Source organism: Chlamydomonas reinhardtii, chromosome 11, assembly GCF_000002595.2.
Source record: "Chlamydomonas reinhardtii strain CC-503 cw92 mt+ chromosome 11, whole genome shotgun sequence".
Classification (NCBI taxonomy): Eukaryota; Viridiplantae; Chlorophyta; class Chlorophyceae; order Chlamydomonadales; family Chlamydomonadaceae; genus Chlamydomonas; species Chlamydomonas reinhardtii.
Window position 1 is genome coordinate 75,464 of NC_057014.1, and position 14,390 is coordinate 89,853.

Below are 14,390 nucleotides of genomic sequence, written 5' to 3' on the forward strand. Positions count from 1 at the left end.
TCTCTCGCGTTAACGTTACAGCGATCGCAGTATCCTCATCCATCGTCAACGTACTTACATCGTACAGTTTACACTAGCCGTGATTGAAGCCCCATGGTCAAGTCTGCTGGACAAGCACACAGAAGACCCGGCAGTAATTCCACTCGGGGTTGACATGCTAGTATACCGCGTCGGTAGTCAAATCAATGCGCCAGCAAGGCAGCCAGTGGCTAGCTTGCCGGAGTAATGTCATCATGTCATGGTATGGGCATGTTGAAATGTCCTGCCGCGGCTGCCGGTTACCCATACCTGTCTGCACCCTACGTCCGCTCGAGACCATATCCGCAGGCAGCAGGACATAAACATGCATCCAAACATCACGTCTGGTGAGATGTGTAATATGGGTTTACGTGTAAAGTATGCCTCCTGACCCCACCTCGCCACACCGGCTTCTCAGCCTCCACCCTCGTAAGCCTCTCACCATGCTGCACTCGCTCACACGCTCTCTCAAACAGACTCACTCCACCTCTTACCACATCCCCACCAATGCGCTACCTCCACAATCCCCATCCACCCTTACGCGCTCCAGCACATGCACCAGCCGTACGACTCACAGGGGGTGGACCTCAGGCTGCCGTCCCCCCACCGCAGCCCCGTGCAGGGCGAGGTGGCAGCCGGCCCGTCCGCCACGTCCGGGTTGCGCGGCACGTAGGTGGCCGCCGCCTTGCCCAGCCAGGCGCCCACCACCAGCCCCTTGGCGAGGGCGTCTGGGCGCGGCGGTATCTGCTGCAGCAGCACCGCCCAGGCCGCGGTGTACTCGGTGCCCTGCAGGAGGTAGCCGGGCGCGGCACTGGGGCCTAGGCTCCAGCGCGGGCCCAGCGCCGCGCATGAGGTCTCGCAGGTGGACTCAATGCCAGCCTGCCGCAGCAGCAGCACCCGCCGGCCGCCGGCGCCCAGCTGCGCCGCCACTGCATTGCCGATGAACACGGCCTGCCCGGGAGGCGAGGGCGGCGGCGGCGGCCGGGGCGGCGGCGGCGGACTGAACACGACTTCTCCCTCTGGCGGGGGCGCGTCCTCCGCGGCCGCCAGCCGTCGCTGGCCTCCCACGACAACAGCACCCGCAATGAGCACGCCAGAGGCCTCCCCAGTCACCAATGCCTCCTCCTGCTGCTGCTCCTCCTGCTGCTGCAGCCTGCGGCGGCCCAGCACCGCAGTGGCCGCCAGCCGCGCCGCCAGCACGGAGGGGTCTGCGGGCACCAGGCTGGCCAGGTACGAGTCCAGGCCGCGTATGCCGGTGGGTGCTCCGGATGCCGCAGTGAAGCACAGCGCCAGGCGGTACACCCCCACGCCGTTGCCAGCCGCCTCAATGTCGGCGGCGTTGGGCGGCAGCAGCACTGCGGCACGGCCCTCAGTCCAGTTGATGGCACGCGGCAGGCCCAGCGGCCAGGGCCCGGGGCCAAACACGGCAGGGTCGAAGTTGACCGGCGGCGGCGGTGAGGGCGGCGGGGGCGGCGGCAGGGAGGTGCCGGGCGGACGGAGGCGGGCGCCCCAGCCGGCTGGCACCGTGTAGGGAAGTGCCACGGTGTCGCTGGGGCCGGGGGTGGTCTTGATCTGTGTGTGTGGGGGGGGGGGGGAGCGGGTCAGGAGGCCCCGGGAACAAGGACGAAATTGGGTTATCTTCTGCACGGTCTTAGCAATGCCCATGGCTGGCTTGCCTCTACCCGCGCAGCTGTCAATGCACATGCACCGCCCGTGGTTGCACCCCCACACGTGTCCCCCGCGGCCCCTGCCCACCCTGAACGTGGAGGTGAGGATGGAGCCGTCGTCTGTAATGGCGGCGGTGATGCCCGGAGACAGCCCGCCCGCAGCAGCAGCCGGGAAGATCAGACTCAGCCGGTCTGTGAGCGTGTCGTCAGAAGCAGGTTGGCGGTTGCAATCACTGCACAAGATACAGGGCGCTGATCGAGATACACCGCAGGTCAGCGCCAATGGCCACGGGGGCTCAGCCCACTGCCCGCTCCCTGTCCGGCGCCCCCCTCCGCCTGCACCGCGGCGCCACCGCTGACCCCGGTTCTCTGTCTCGCCGCCCCGGCTGGGGAGGCGGTGCGGAGTTTGTTCGGCGCGTTCATGGCGGCGCGGGAGGCGGCAGCAGCGGGGCGGCAGATTCGGCTGAGGCCGGCGACGCATATGGTGAGGGTTATGCAGTAGAGTAGTGTGGCCTCACAAAGTGGCTCGGACTGTGGATTAAGCACTTGCATCGTTTAGGACTGCAGCCAGGCCCCATGTGGGCCTTGGTCAGCTTGGAGTTCACCCACGGGTGTGTTGCATTGCTGCGGCGTTAGGCAAATCTAAACTCCAATCCCATTGTGAAGTGGGGCACTAAAGAGGACCGCGAAAAGTTTGCTCAGGCCAGCTTAGGCGAGTGGTGACTACCCGTACACACCCCACAGTCCGCTCAGGACAAGTTCCGGGCACCCAAAGCCATACCGCACATCAGCGCACGCACCTGCCCCGGCGGCCTCCAGCATGATATGTACGGAGCCGCGTGTGCCGCTGCCGTACACAGCGGCGCAGAAGCTGGCGGGCGGCGGCGTGCTGGCGGCAGCGGAGGCGGCGGTGGCCAGGTTGGCTGGGCTCCAGTGCAGCCGCATGCTCTCACCCAGAGCCATGCTGCAGGCATAGCCAGCCGACGAGGCGTCACAGGAGGCGGGGCTGGGCGGCGGCGAGGGGGGCGGCGGCGGTCTCGGCGGAGGGCTGGGCGGCGGTGGGTGCGGCGGCGAGCGGACCTTGGGCAGACGTGGGCGGGGCGGCGGCGGCGACGGCGACTGCTTGCGAGTGTTGGGTGGACGGGGGTGCGGCGGCGGTGGCGACGGCTGGGGTGGTGGTGAGGGCGGCGGCGACTTGAACTGCATACACAGGGCAAGGGGGCAAGACAGGCACCCGTTAGATGACTACCAGATGTGACAGGGCTGTCAAGTGCCGCTAGCGGCACCCGGCGGGCGTATAGCAGTGAGTGCACTTGGGCGCAAGCTGCTGCGCTCAAGGCCCATGCCGGACGAGGTACGTACCGACGCCGGGCGCGTGGGGGGAGGTGGCGGTGATGGCGGCGGTGGGGATGGTGGCGGCGGCTGTATCCTGGGCGGCGGCGGCGGCTTGGGTGATGGCGGCGGCGGCGGCTTTTTCTTCTTGGGTGGTTTGGGTGACGGCGGCGATGGAGGGGGTGGCCGTGGCGGCGGAGGCGGTGATACCTTCACCGGCACGCCCTTGGGCAGTGGTGGAGGCGGGGGTGGGGCGGGGGGCGGTGGGGAGGGGGGTGGCGGGGACTTCGTTGCTGCCCCCGGCTCGTACACGCACACGAACATGAGTGTCTGGCTGCAGCTGGCCGTGAGACTGCTGTCTGTGAGCACGAGGGCCATGGGGTCCATACGCGCAGCGCCGCACCCGCCCTTGCCAGGACCGCCGCCACCCGAGGCCCACTCGTTCTGCGGGTGTAGGCGGCAGTGTGAGCAGGTATCAGTGAAAGTGTGAGGTGTAAGGGGCATGATGGGGACATGCGGCAGCTACATCGGAGGTTGAGGGCCCCACGAACGTGTCAATCCGTGTCAAATAGAGCAAAACGTCACACTTCCTGGACGCCAAGCGACATAGCACCACCAGGGGCTCTTCGTACAAACGTTTCGGCGTGCGTGGTACATGCGCGAGGACACGGTTGGACAACTGTCCATGCACATGTTACAGCCCCCGCCGTATGAACCCTCTCCCCGATCCGCGTCATACCCGTGTGGGGCCAGGTCCATGCCTGGAATCTGGGCGCCCAGCGCCAGTTGACAGTCACCCGTGCCTTCCCCTCCGAAATCCTATGCCTCGCCGCCCTCTCCACGGCAACACTGCATCCTCGACCACCACAGCCCCGCCCGACGGCCCGCTTCCACCCCCGGCCCCGCACGCAGGCCCAGCCGTAACTCACCCAGGGCTTGTCGCCATAGCTGCCGAATCCGAACATGGACTGGCTGAGGCTGTCCCACAGCACCCGCGCCTCGCCCGCCACAATCAGGCCGCTGATGTCGCCCCAGTCCGACACCGAGGCCAGGCGGGCGCCGCCCAGCTGGTCGCAGGCGGACTGGGCGGTGGCAAAGGTGACACGGGTGCCAAATACCGTGTAGGTGCGGGTGCCGATGGTTTGGGACACGCCTGGAGGTAAAGAGAAAAGGAGGGCGTGAGAGTGTGGAGGCCTCAATCAGGGTTACGTGGTTGCGACTTCGGGGGCGTGAAGGCTGGTCGGGACAGAGGAGGACTGGCACCAATCAGTACAGTTACCTCCTGCACGGGGGGGGGGCGGAGCTCGGGGCCCTCACCTCCAGACACGCTGGTGGTCGGGGTGGGGGTCATGGGCGGCGGCGGCGGCGGCCGCCGGGGTGGCGGCGGCAGCAAGGTGCGTGGCGGCGGCGGTGGCGACTTGGTCGCAGTGGCTGTGCCGGCCGCGTACACGCCCGTGGGCCCGATGCACATGTAGAACAGCGTCTGGGCGCATATGGCGTTGCTGGTGGTCCGGGCCAGTGTCATTGTGGAGGTGTCCAGCGACACGGCGCCGCCGCAGGTGGAGCCGCTGGCACTACCCGCGTCCGTCCACACGTGCCAGGGCCTGTGCGCGTGTGAGCATGGGGTGGGTGGGATAGGGCGGGCAGCCGCGATAAGAGGATGGCCTGACAGCCCACAAATCCCGTTGGGTGTGGCCGTTTCCTTCTGCTGACGGCTTTTCTTCCCCTGCGCAGTCTCCTCCCCTTGGGCTCCGCCTCCTCACCGCATCACCTGTCCTCCCCTCCTCTTCTGTTCCCACCTCCTCCCCTCCTCCCCCGCCGTCGCCTCACCTGCCGCCGTTGTCCCCAAAGTCGTACAGCGACACCATCACATCCACCATCAGCCCACCCAGGGGGCCGCCCAGCATGTCCCCCAGCGCCGCCCCCCACTCGGCGGTGCTGGCCAGCCGCGTGCCCGACCCCCGGGCCGCACAGGCCGCCTCCGCCTCCTGTCGCGACACCCGCACCGCCACGTACGCCAGGTCCTGGCCGGTGCGCCAGCTGGCAATGGAGCCTGCAGAGGTAGAGGGAGAGCGGCGTGACGCGCAGGGTTCGTAGCCGCACGATCCGTGGCAGGGATGGAAACCGTACACTGGCTTTTGTTCCTGATCCTGCGCTGGATCGTTGGTGAACACATGCCCCCAACACACGCCCGCACCAACCAAAGTCGGCTCCAACACCCCAAAAGCATCCCTGTAGTTGATCACCCACCTGGCATCGCTGGAATGACCGCCCCTTGCGCGCCCCCGCGCACAGGCGGCGGCGGCGGCGGCGAGCTGGCCGCCGCGTCCCGCACCGCACCGCCGTCCCCACCGCTGCTGCCGCCGCTGCTACTGCCGCACAGGGTGCTGCTGCAGGCTGCGTCGAGCGGCAGGGAGGCTGAGGCTCCCAGCAGCAGGGTGGGGGCGGAGGGCGCCGCGGAGGTGATCTGGAAGGTGACCGAGGACCCTGCGGGCGGAAGGGGATGCACAGTGTCGGTGCTCGATAGGGATAAAGATTGTGACGATTGCAGTTGATGAGAGCGTTGCTTCATGAATGTTGTTGCCCTAGGCGATGCAGCTCCGAGGCCTGCACCCTCTACCCCGTTCGACGTTCTGCCTGCTCAACAACCATTGTAGCCAAACACTATCTCCTCTGCGCCTCCTGCGCCTCCTGCCCCTCTCCCCTCACAACTGTATGGCCTAGATCCTTGTCCTTGCCGAACTCACTGCCCTCCCTCCCTCCCGCACCTCCCTCCCGCACCTCCCTCCCGCACCTCCCGCACCTCCCTCCCGCACCTCCCTCCCGCACCTCCCTCCCGCACCCCGCGTCACACTCACCCGCTGTGCTGCAGGGCACGCGGTACAATAGGCTGTAGCTGGGGGCCACACCTGCGTCCGTGCCGGTGGCCCCGCCCAGTGCCACACGGTTGGGGCTGCGCCACAAGAGGGTAAGAGACCATTGCAGGGTCGGGCCCGTGTCAGCAGTGTGCCGGTTTAATTGGGTAGGCCGGACAAGGGCATGCAGGGAGTGGAACGGATGGGGAGGGGCGCTTGCTGCCTCATGCGATGGCCTACCGCCTGTTCGGTGGAGCCCAACCCAGTCAGCCCTCCCTCCCCAACTCACCACAGGGGTGTGACGCTGCCGCTGATGCCGCCCTCGGTCGCTGTGAGCAGCGCCCGGCGGGCAGCTGGGAACGCCACCTGTGACAGAGGTGGAGGCACGCGGGGACAGCATAGTCAGGGGCAAGGCACAATCCGGGGCATCAAGGACTGCAAATGCTCCTGCACCCTTCACCGCTGTTGGCCCTGCATGCATGCATTACTCTGTCCCCATTGCTTGATGCAATGTGGCGCCACTGCCCAAACCCACCCACCACGGATCTGCCCTCACCTGCAACGTGTACAGCTTGCCCCGGCAAAGCGACACCGCCACCGGGCTGTTGCTGTCGGTGCCGGTTAGGACCGTGAAGACAGTTGCCCTGCGGGTTGAGAGGTTGTGATGCAGGTTAGCAAGTCAGCCGCGCGCGTTGAACGGTTGAGTCGGCCATAGATGCCTACTCGACATCCCTTCCTCACACACTGGGCAGCCGGTCAGCAACGGCGAAGGAGCATAATATGTGTAACGCTACTATACTTACAAGTCAGATACCACGGCATTGTGCACAGTAGTCCCTGTCGCGGCCTTCACCAGCGTGTCAGGGTGGTGAGTACAGGGTCGCCCATTCAACGCGTAATTCGGGAGGCTATTTGCGAGACTCAAGATGCTTAATAAAACTATCACTACTCTAAATAATGGTCTAAAGAATGCGCCTTGAGAGCAGCGCTGCGTTACCACGTCGACCGATAACGCGCGGCGCCCTAAACGCGCCATAGCCTGTTTGTCACAAGTTCATATGGATAAGTATGGTAGTAAAAGCAATTTCATTCCTTGCCAGCCCTGTGCACGGCCAGTTCGCCGAATATGGGTCCGAAACTTGGATAGCAAGAATTGCACCGTTGTGAGAATGTATTGGTTTGACTATATGCACAGCTGAACCCTGTATGATAAATGTAAGGAAATGGCGCTCCGAGCAGGAATTATGTATCCCGCCCACCATTCCCTGAAGCCCACTCGCACCTGCCGAAATGCTAAGAAATTGCTCACTGCAGCTGCACTGTGTATAGAAGATTTGGCATAGCACTTATGGTCGTCTGTCAGTTGCAGGGTACCACCAACGGCTCCTCCTCCTCCTCCTTCTTCTCCTCCTTCTCCTCCTTCTCCTTCTTCTCCTTCTTCTCCTTCTTCTCCTGTGTTTGTGGCAGTATCTATAAACAGTGGTCCAAATCAAAGGCTGTTTAAGTGTCGCAGCGATGCCCCATGCCCCATGCAACATGCACCGAACAAGCCCGTATGGAATCGGGGGGCAATCGGGCTCCATGCAAGCCGGTACGACCGGCATGAAGGGTCAAGCAGACGGAGGAGCTCCAGCCCGCAGAGTCCCGCAAGGAAGTGGACACGACCCTTGCGCTGTTGCCCCTGTTCGCCATGTTTTTGCCGTGCCCCAGAGTGAGCTAGTTTACAGTTTAGTTACTAGCGGCTGCAACGCTGCCGCAGTGGTGCACGCATGGCCCCCACTCCTCCTCTGCCCGGCTCTGCCCCTACTAGAAACGTATGCCGCCGCCGTTGCGCCTCACTGGTCCTTAGCAGACGACAAGCTGCCATAATGTCACCTTCTTGAGCCCAAAGCACGCTAAACCAACCGTGCATGCGACTGACGCGGCGGTCTGCCTCGTTTCCCGCTAATGCCTGCCGTTCCTGAGTCAAAACAGTCAACGTAAACTTTGTCTGAAACTTTGTTGTATACATCCACGTCAAATAACAGCTCAACCCAACCCTTCGTGCACCGGATATGTACTGCCCATTGAGGCCCACTGCGTTGCACCAGCCAAACGGACGTCTTGTACAGGGTCCATTCCACACAATTCCACACCTACCATCCATTTCACACTGAGCAGTTTACGACGTTCAACACCGTTACCTTGTCTTACATAGCGCGATACTTACATAAGAGTCAAACTTTGGAAACACAGACCAGCTACCGACGGCCGGTAGAGCCCGGCCGTGCCATCTGTCCCCTTGACCACCCTCCGCCTCGCCTTCACACAACACACTTACCCGTGTGCGCCACACGAGCCGCACATCGCCTGCAGGGCGCTGCCCCTGGTACAGCCAGGTCCGCCGGACTGCCTCCACCGTACATCAAGCGTGTCCAGGGATGAGTAGCTTGCGCTGGTCGGCTGGGATGGCGCGTGGCAGCGTCTTGGCGGGTGAGCCGGTCGGAGGCTGCGCAGCAGACAGGGGCAGGGTAGGATGGGGAAGACGGGAATGTCGTGGTTGGCGGTCTGAGGGCCTGACCGGAATTGTCAATGGGGGCTTATTTGCAGATCCTGTCCCCGGCACAGAGGACGCCGCCACCCGCCACACCTCCCTCACCTCCACGGCCGTCATCGCCGCGCCGCGCTGCGTGCCTGCACTGCCCCCGGCGGCTGCGGTCTGGGGTGCCGCTGCCGCCGCGGCCTTGGCCCGGGCCATGATGGCTGACACCTGCTTGGCGGCGGCCCGCAGCCGGTCCATGTGGAAGCGCTCACCCACGTGCTTGTTGCCTTGGGGGAGGGAAAGGAAGGAGGCGGCCCAGGTGGCACGCCTTGAGTTCAGTGCACATCGATACCCACGGCACATCATACAGCTAATGTACCAGTGTCTTTAATCCAAATGTTCTCATCTTGCCATACTCCTCTCCCGCTTTCTCCACGTGTCCTCCACTGGGCCCAGTCCCACGCACCCAGTCGCGCCAGGTTGACCAGGTCCAGCATGGAGGAGGCGTGGCTGGAGGCGGGGTCGGCTGGGGGTGGCGAGAATGGGGGTGCGTGGGTAGGAATGAGAGTTACGCTGAATGAAACAGCGGGCGAGGAGTTCAATGCCATGGGCACACGACAGGCCATACAACAAGACACGACATGTGTCAAACCCCAGCCCAGTCCGGCCCCGCTTCCTCCTCGCACTCACCCTCCTCGCACAGTGCCGCCATGACGCCGCCGCAGCCGGCCGCCAGGCACTCCAGCACCGTGGCGTGTGCCAGGCCGTACCCGGGCGCACTGCCCACGTGCACCGCCAGCAGGCCCTCCGACCAGCCCGCCGCGTCCATCACGCCCCGCACAGCCGCGACACAGGGCGCAGCCTCAAACGGGAACTGGCCTGCAGGTGCCGGACGCAATCAAAGCAGGGGGCCGCGTAAAGCGCAAGAGCTCGCACCACATTGCTGATGGTCCCGTCCGACCCTACAACCCGCAGTCGTCCAACTCAGATGAGTCGAATCCCTCGCCCCCTCAGGTCTGCACGTGCGCCGCTCTGCCCGCTCACCCGCTGCCGGCTGGTTGATGAGCAGGCCGCGGGGCCGCACCGCCGGGTCCAGGCGGGCCAGGGCCTCCACCAGCGTCAGGAGCCGGGCGGGCGCGGACTGGGAAGAGGTAGCGGAGGCGGGGCAGCAGAGGCGGGGCACAGGGTTCCGTCGGAGGGGAGCAAGAGCGGTGAGCATCAACCTCAGTCGCAGTATGGGGCGCAAAGGGGAACACCCGATGCAACTCCCGTACCCCCGCCCTTTCCCCCACGCCCCCGGCAACCTGCATGGCCGCAGAGAAGTCTCTCAGGTGCACGTAGCTGGCGGGCTGTGTCGGGCGGCCCGCGTACAGGTTGCTGGCCACCCAGCGGCAGCGGCTCTCCACCAGCGCACACAGATCCTCAATGTGGTACCTGGGGAGGTGGGGGTGGGGCGGGGGTACGGGAGTGGCGCAGAGTGGCGCAATGGGACAGCGAGTGGGTGAGCACGGGCAGCCACTTCTGGGTTCTGACAGGCACAGGCGGGCAAGCCACCCTAGCCGCTGCTCACTTCCAGTGGGGCCGTATAACCTCCAACCCGCACCCCTGACGTCTGGAGTCCTGCCCCGCCGGCGCTTGGGGCCTGCCCTTCCCCCCAATGCCCCCCGACCTCTCACTTGTCCCAATTGATGTACGGCGCCGCCACGTCCACCTCCAGGATGGCGTTTTGGATGCCGTACTGTGTTCGTGTGATCGCAGAGGGGTGGGAAACGTGTCCAAGGGTGGATGCAACACTGTTCCTGGTGTAGCCGTGCGCAACCACGTCTTGGTGCACAATGCCCTGTACATGCGCCTACGTGTCCTCGCGTGCCTCTTGCCCGTGCCCCTGCTCCCCCCTACCCCCCAAGGCTCCCGCCCCCCACTCCCCCGGCCCACCTGGATCATCTTGGCCAGCCCAAACGGCAGGTCCTGGCCGGGCAGGTCAGACCCGTGCGCGTCATACAGCTCACTGAAGGCGAAGCAGTGCTCGTCAATCAGCTTGGATGAGTGCAGCGCCTGGGGCCGGGGCCGAGGAAGCGCGGGGATGGGAGGGAAGATGGGGTTCGGAGCAGCGAGAGGATGGAAGGAGGATTAGAGGACGCGCAGGCCGCCATTCCAGCGCTGGCGGCCCCCCATATCACCTGCAGAAACGGCAGGTCTGGTGTGCGCTCCTTCACAAACGCGGCCAGAACGACGTTCTGCAGGCCTGTGGAAGCGGTCGCAAGGGCCAAGTAGGTCGAGGTGGCTGTAAAAGCGCACGGCGCAACCACGCGGTTGACCTTCTAGAAGTAGATGGTGCCTTATTGCAACACCAGAGCCTCGCATCAGCTACAACATGGTACATATTATTTAAATAACAAGCTCGTACCGCACGCGCGCGTGCACGACAAGGCCTCCAGCTTGTCCTCAAGGGTCTCGGAGCCGGAAGCGAGGCACTCGACCAGGGTGTTATCGAGCACGAATGGTTTGAGTCCAGTAAGGAGCGCCTCGCGAGCCTGGAACGAAAAAGACGCCAGAAAGAGGCGGTTGGTTGGGGGTTCCGACAACTCGCTGGGCCGCTGTACCCTTCGCTGCCACTGCTACCGTAATGCTCGCAGTTTCAATCACGTTTGGATTGCGACACGCAAGGGCCCGAGCGCGCAGGCGCTTAGTGAAACGCATGCAAGCTTTGTCGGTCACCTTGCGAGCCTCCTCTGCTTGCTTGAGCCGCGCAACATGCTGGTCAATGATAGAAAGGGTCACCGAGCTGCCGCGCTGCTGGCCAGGGTCGCCCCCGCCATCGGCGCTGGGGCCACGGCCAGTTGTTCGCAAAGAGCCAATCTTTTGCAACACGCCTTTCATGTTTGTTAGTGAGTGTTTATGGAAATGTTTGGGTGTAAATGCAGGCGCACAGGGCACCGGTTGGGAGGCACCAGTTCCGATACATCGAACGTGACGTGGCGACGTACGGAAGGCCGCGACACCAGTTCGCCCGCAACGCAGCAAGAGGGTCAGCACAAAACGTGTTGAAGCCTTTGTAAGTACGGCAGCAGACACCCGGCAACGGGCGGCTCAGAACCCGCCCCGCCAGCGGCAGCCGTTGGCGCGACAGGGCGTGCGACCTGGCACAGGTAGGGGTGGCACCCCCCCCCTCAAGACCTGGCACGGCCCTGGGCACAGCTATAATACCCCGATGGTTCATCCACGAGGTCTGCGTTCCACAATACTTCCTTTATCCTTAACCGTATGTGTGCAACCCTGTCTTTGTCTAAGTGACTGGCGCATTACTGCTGCTATTCCCTATTGTAGAAAAATAGGCAGCAGGTAAAACTCGGCCGGAGCGAGAAGCGACCTCGCGCGTCCATGGACTTTAAATGACTGGCGACTGTGGCGACTCGTTGCGAGGTAAAGGGCCCGAGGCGCCCGAGGGCCTAAATAAGTGGCGTGCTGCGCAGGAACAAACTCGGGGCCTGCCGGTGCCCAAGCGCAACATGGCTTCCGTGCTCGAGAAGATGCGCAACATACATCCCCAAGGTGGTCACCATGATTCTCGCACTGGAGCACGGCGCCACCATCCTGACGCCGCATCTGCAGGTGTGGTGCAAGTTAGTCACTAGGGGGTCAGTCGGAACAGGGTCAGTACGCTATTATCCTAATCAGCATCCGTACACACTTGCCTGCTGACCAGGGTTTCGTGGTGGCGGCCAAGGGTACCATTCCATCCCTGCTGGAGGTGCCCATCCTCCAAACTGCTGGTCTCATGGACATCGACACGGCCCCGGTGAGTGTGCGAGTAAGGGGACATGCATGCTCCACTAGTGTCGCGCCCCTGGACCCCTAGATTGGAACCCTTGGATGCGCGCAGGGGGACGATCTGTGGCCGAACGGGGTGTCCTGTCCCGGCACCAGTTCATCGTGTGTGCACGCCGCCAAGCTGACGGTGGTCAGCCTGCTGCGCGAGGTGCTATACGCGCTCAAGGCGCTTTGCGTCCCGGAGCGGCCGGGGCAGTGGTCGCGGGCCAACCTGGAGTTGGTGCACGCAGCACTTGGGTGTGGGCCGTGGGGCTCGAGGACAGCCTGATCCAGCGCCTGGCCACGCTGGCGGTCATCCTCGGCGATGTCTGCCTGGGGGATGCCTGTGACGATGCCTGCCATCTTGCGAAGTACATGTTCCCGCATGTGCTGTTCTGTGAGACCGTGCGGGCCGTGCACGACGTGGTGCGCAGCAGCACCGAAGTCACGCTGGCGTACTTGGCGTCTGCCGGCCCGGGTGCGGCAGGTGAGCGCCAACCAGCCGCGCAACCGGCCGCTTGTTTGCGTCACCTCCGTCCACTTCAGCCGCACGTTCCTGCACGTGGGTGAGATTGGCGCGCCGCCGCCCTGTGATCGCGGCCGCAGGTGCCCTTGGAGTGGGCAGCGCGGGCAGCGGCGCCTTCCGCGCCGGGATGCTGGCGGCGGGCAAGGACCCGAGCGACCCCGCCGCGGTGGCGGCCGCCAAGGGTGAGCGGTGCAAGTTGTCGTGCCGGCCACTCGCGCCACTGGCCAAATCGCGCTTAGTGTTTTGCCTGTTCGCGTTCCTGCACGTGGGTGAGATTGGCGCGCCGCCGCCCTGCAAATGTAGGTAGCAGCGCGGGCAGCGGCGCCTTCCGCGCCGGGATGCTGGCGGCGGGCAAGGACCCGAGCGACCCCGCCGCGGTGGCGGCCGCCAAGGGTGAGCGGTGCAAGTTGTCGTGCCGGCCACTCGCGCTACTGGCCAAATCGCGCTTAGTGTTTTGCCTGTTGGCGTTCCTGCACGTGGGTGAGATTGGCGCGCCGCCGCCCTGCAAATGTAGGTAGCAGCGCGGGCAGCGGCGCCTTCCGCGCCGGGATGCTGGCGGCGGGCAAGGACCCGAGCGACCCCGCCGCGGTGGCGGCCGCCAAGGCTGGGCGGGTCCATGACGGCAGGCCCCATCTGGGCGGCTTCTACTTGACCTGCAATGTGAAGAGCTGCAATCACCGGCAGTTCACCAGTGCCAGTTCACCAGTGCCTGTTCACCAGTGCCAGCCCGCCCCCAACCTCCACTGCTGCGTTGTCCGCTACAGAACAGCCGCCGACCTGGGCACGTAGGTTGGGGTCAGCGAATTAATCCGTCAAGTCGGCTTCCTCGCCTATCCCCAACCTGGTGAGTTGCGGGTGAGCCAACCGCTATGTCCGCTCCAACCGCGGCTACCCATCCCCGCCACCTGCTGCTGAGCTTAACCTGGCACAATGCTCATCCAATGCCCTGTGCTTCAAGCACCTTAGAGGCCACGCCCCTTCCTTTCTTCGACGATGACGCTCACGGCGACTTCCTCAAGGCGTGCTTGAGCGCCTCCTCCTTGGACATGGAGTACGTCTTCTTCACACCGCACTTCTCACATGTGCGTGGGAACATCACCTTGTCCACGTGCCCATCACCAACACGGTTCTGCAGGTGGGCTGGGCGGGGGAGGGGAGGGCATTGAAGATGCCACACACGGCCTAACTTTGCACGATGCCGTTGTAGGAGGTGCTCATCAACCGCGAAGTGGTTGCTTGGGAGGCCGCGGCTGCTGCAGAGCGGGATAACGGTGGGGCGGCAGAAGTGCACAAGGCGGTGCAGAGCGCTGTGGAGAGTGGTTGGCGAGCATTTGCGAACTCAGCCGCGTCGTTTGAACCGTGGCTGCAGCGGCAGGGGCTGGAGCCAGGGCATGACCCTTGGCTGGTCGCCGGGTTCCAAACCCAGCGCAATGCATGGGACGGCTGGGAGTTTGCCGGCTTCCTGCGCACGGACGGTGCCGCTGCATGTGTGGCCCTGAAGAAGGCTACTGCGGCTGGCGGCAGCGGGACGGACAGCAGCCCGTCGCGCGGGCGCGCGGGCAGCCGAGCGCGCGGGCGTGGCGGCACGCGGGCGCACAACAGCCCGTCGCGCGGGCGCGCGGCCAGCCGAGCGCGCGGGCGTGGCGGCGGGCGGGCGCACG

The 14,390-nt window shown here is 64.6% G+C and overlaps 3 protein-coding genes across 5 annotated transcripts; 1 reads left to right on the top strand and 2 right to left on the bottom strand.

Moving 5' to 3' along the window:
• Positions 1 to 3: 3 nt before the first annotated feature.
• Positions 4 to 7,192, bottom strand: CHLRE_11g467530v5 (uncharacterized protein). Its single transcript, XM_043067287.1, has 12 exons — positions 6,676 to 7,192; positions 6,429 to 6,516; positions 6,162 to 6,238; positions 5,876 to 5,970; positions 5,268 to 5,504; positions 4,848 to 5,070; positions 4,335 to 4,621; positions 3,947 to 4,170; positions 3,048 to 3,461; positions 2,486 to 2,885; positions 1,774 to 1,877; positions 4 to 1,590 (listed from the first exon to the last, which is right to left on the bottom strand). The coding sequence occupies exons 1-12, from the start codon at positions 6,906 to 6,908 to the stop codon at positions 556 to 558; spliced, it is 3,417 nt and encodes a 1,138-aa protein (XP_042919288.1). The 5' UTR covers positions 6,909 to 7,192; the 3' UTR covers positions 4 to 555.
• Positions 7,193 to 7,581: 389 nt separating this feature from the next.
• CHLRE_11g467531v5 (uncharacterized protein) lies at positions 7,582 to 11,352 on the bottom strand. Its single transcript, XM_043067288.1, has 11 exons — positions 11,112 to 11,352; positions 10,801 to 10,927; positions 10,574 to 10,638; positions 10,329 to 10,448; positions 10,070 to 10,131; positions 9,698 to 9,827; positions 9,438 to 9,534; positions 9,084 to 9,272; positions 8,860 to 8,919; positions 8,511 to 8,680; positions 7,582 to 8,360 (listed from the first exon to the last, which is right to left on the bottom strand). Exons 1-11 carry the CDS (start codon positions 11,271 to 11,273, stop codon positions 8,277 to 8,279), a joined length of 1,266 nt encoding a protein of 421 aa, XP_042919289.1. The 5' UTR covers positions 11,274 to 11,352; the 3' UTR covers positions 7,582 to 8,276.
• Positions 11,353 to 11,452: 100 nt separating this feature from the next.
• Positions 11,453 to 14,204, top strand: CHLRE_11g467532v5 (uncharacterized protein). 3 transcript variants are annotated; one of them, XM_043067291.1, is made up of 8 exons: positions 11,453 to 12,005; positions 12,100 to 12,192; positions 12,277 to 12,690; positions 12,810 to 12,911; positions 13,033 to 13,122; positions 13,244 to 13,573; positions 13,688 to 13,864; positions 13,937 to 14,204. In XM_043067291.1, the coding sequence occupies exon 6, from the start codon at positions 13,279 to 13,281 to the stop codon at positions 13,516 to 13,518; it is 240 nt and encodes a 79-aa protein (XP_042919290.1). In that variant the 5' UTR covers positions 11,453 to 12,005; positions 12,100 to 12,192; positions 12,277 to 12,690; positions 12,810 to 12,911; positions 13,033 to 13,122; positions 13,244 to 13,278; the 3' UTR covers positions 13,519 to 13,573; positions 13,688 to 13,864; positions 13,937 to 14,204. The 3 variants fall into 3 exon arrangements, with proteins under 3 accessions (XP_042919290.1, XP_042919292.1, XP_042919291.1); XM_043067289.1 differs by having other exon boundaries at positions 13,696 to 13,864; XM_043067290.1 differs by having other exon boundaries at positions 13,749 to 13,864.
• The last annotated feature ends 186 nt before the right edge of the window (positions 14,205 to 14,390 follow it).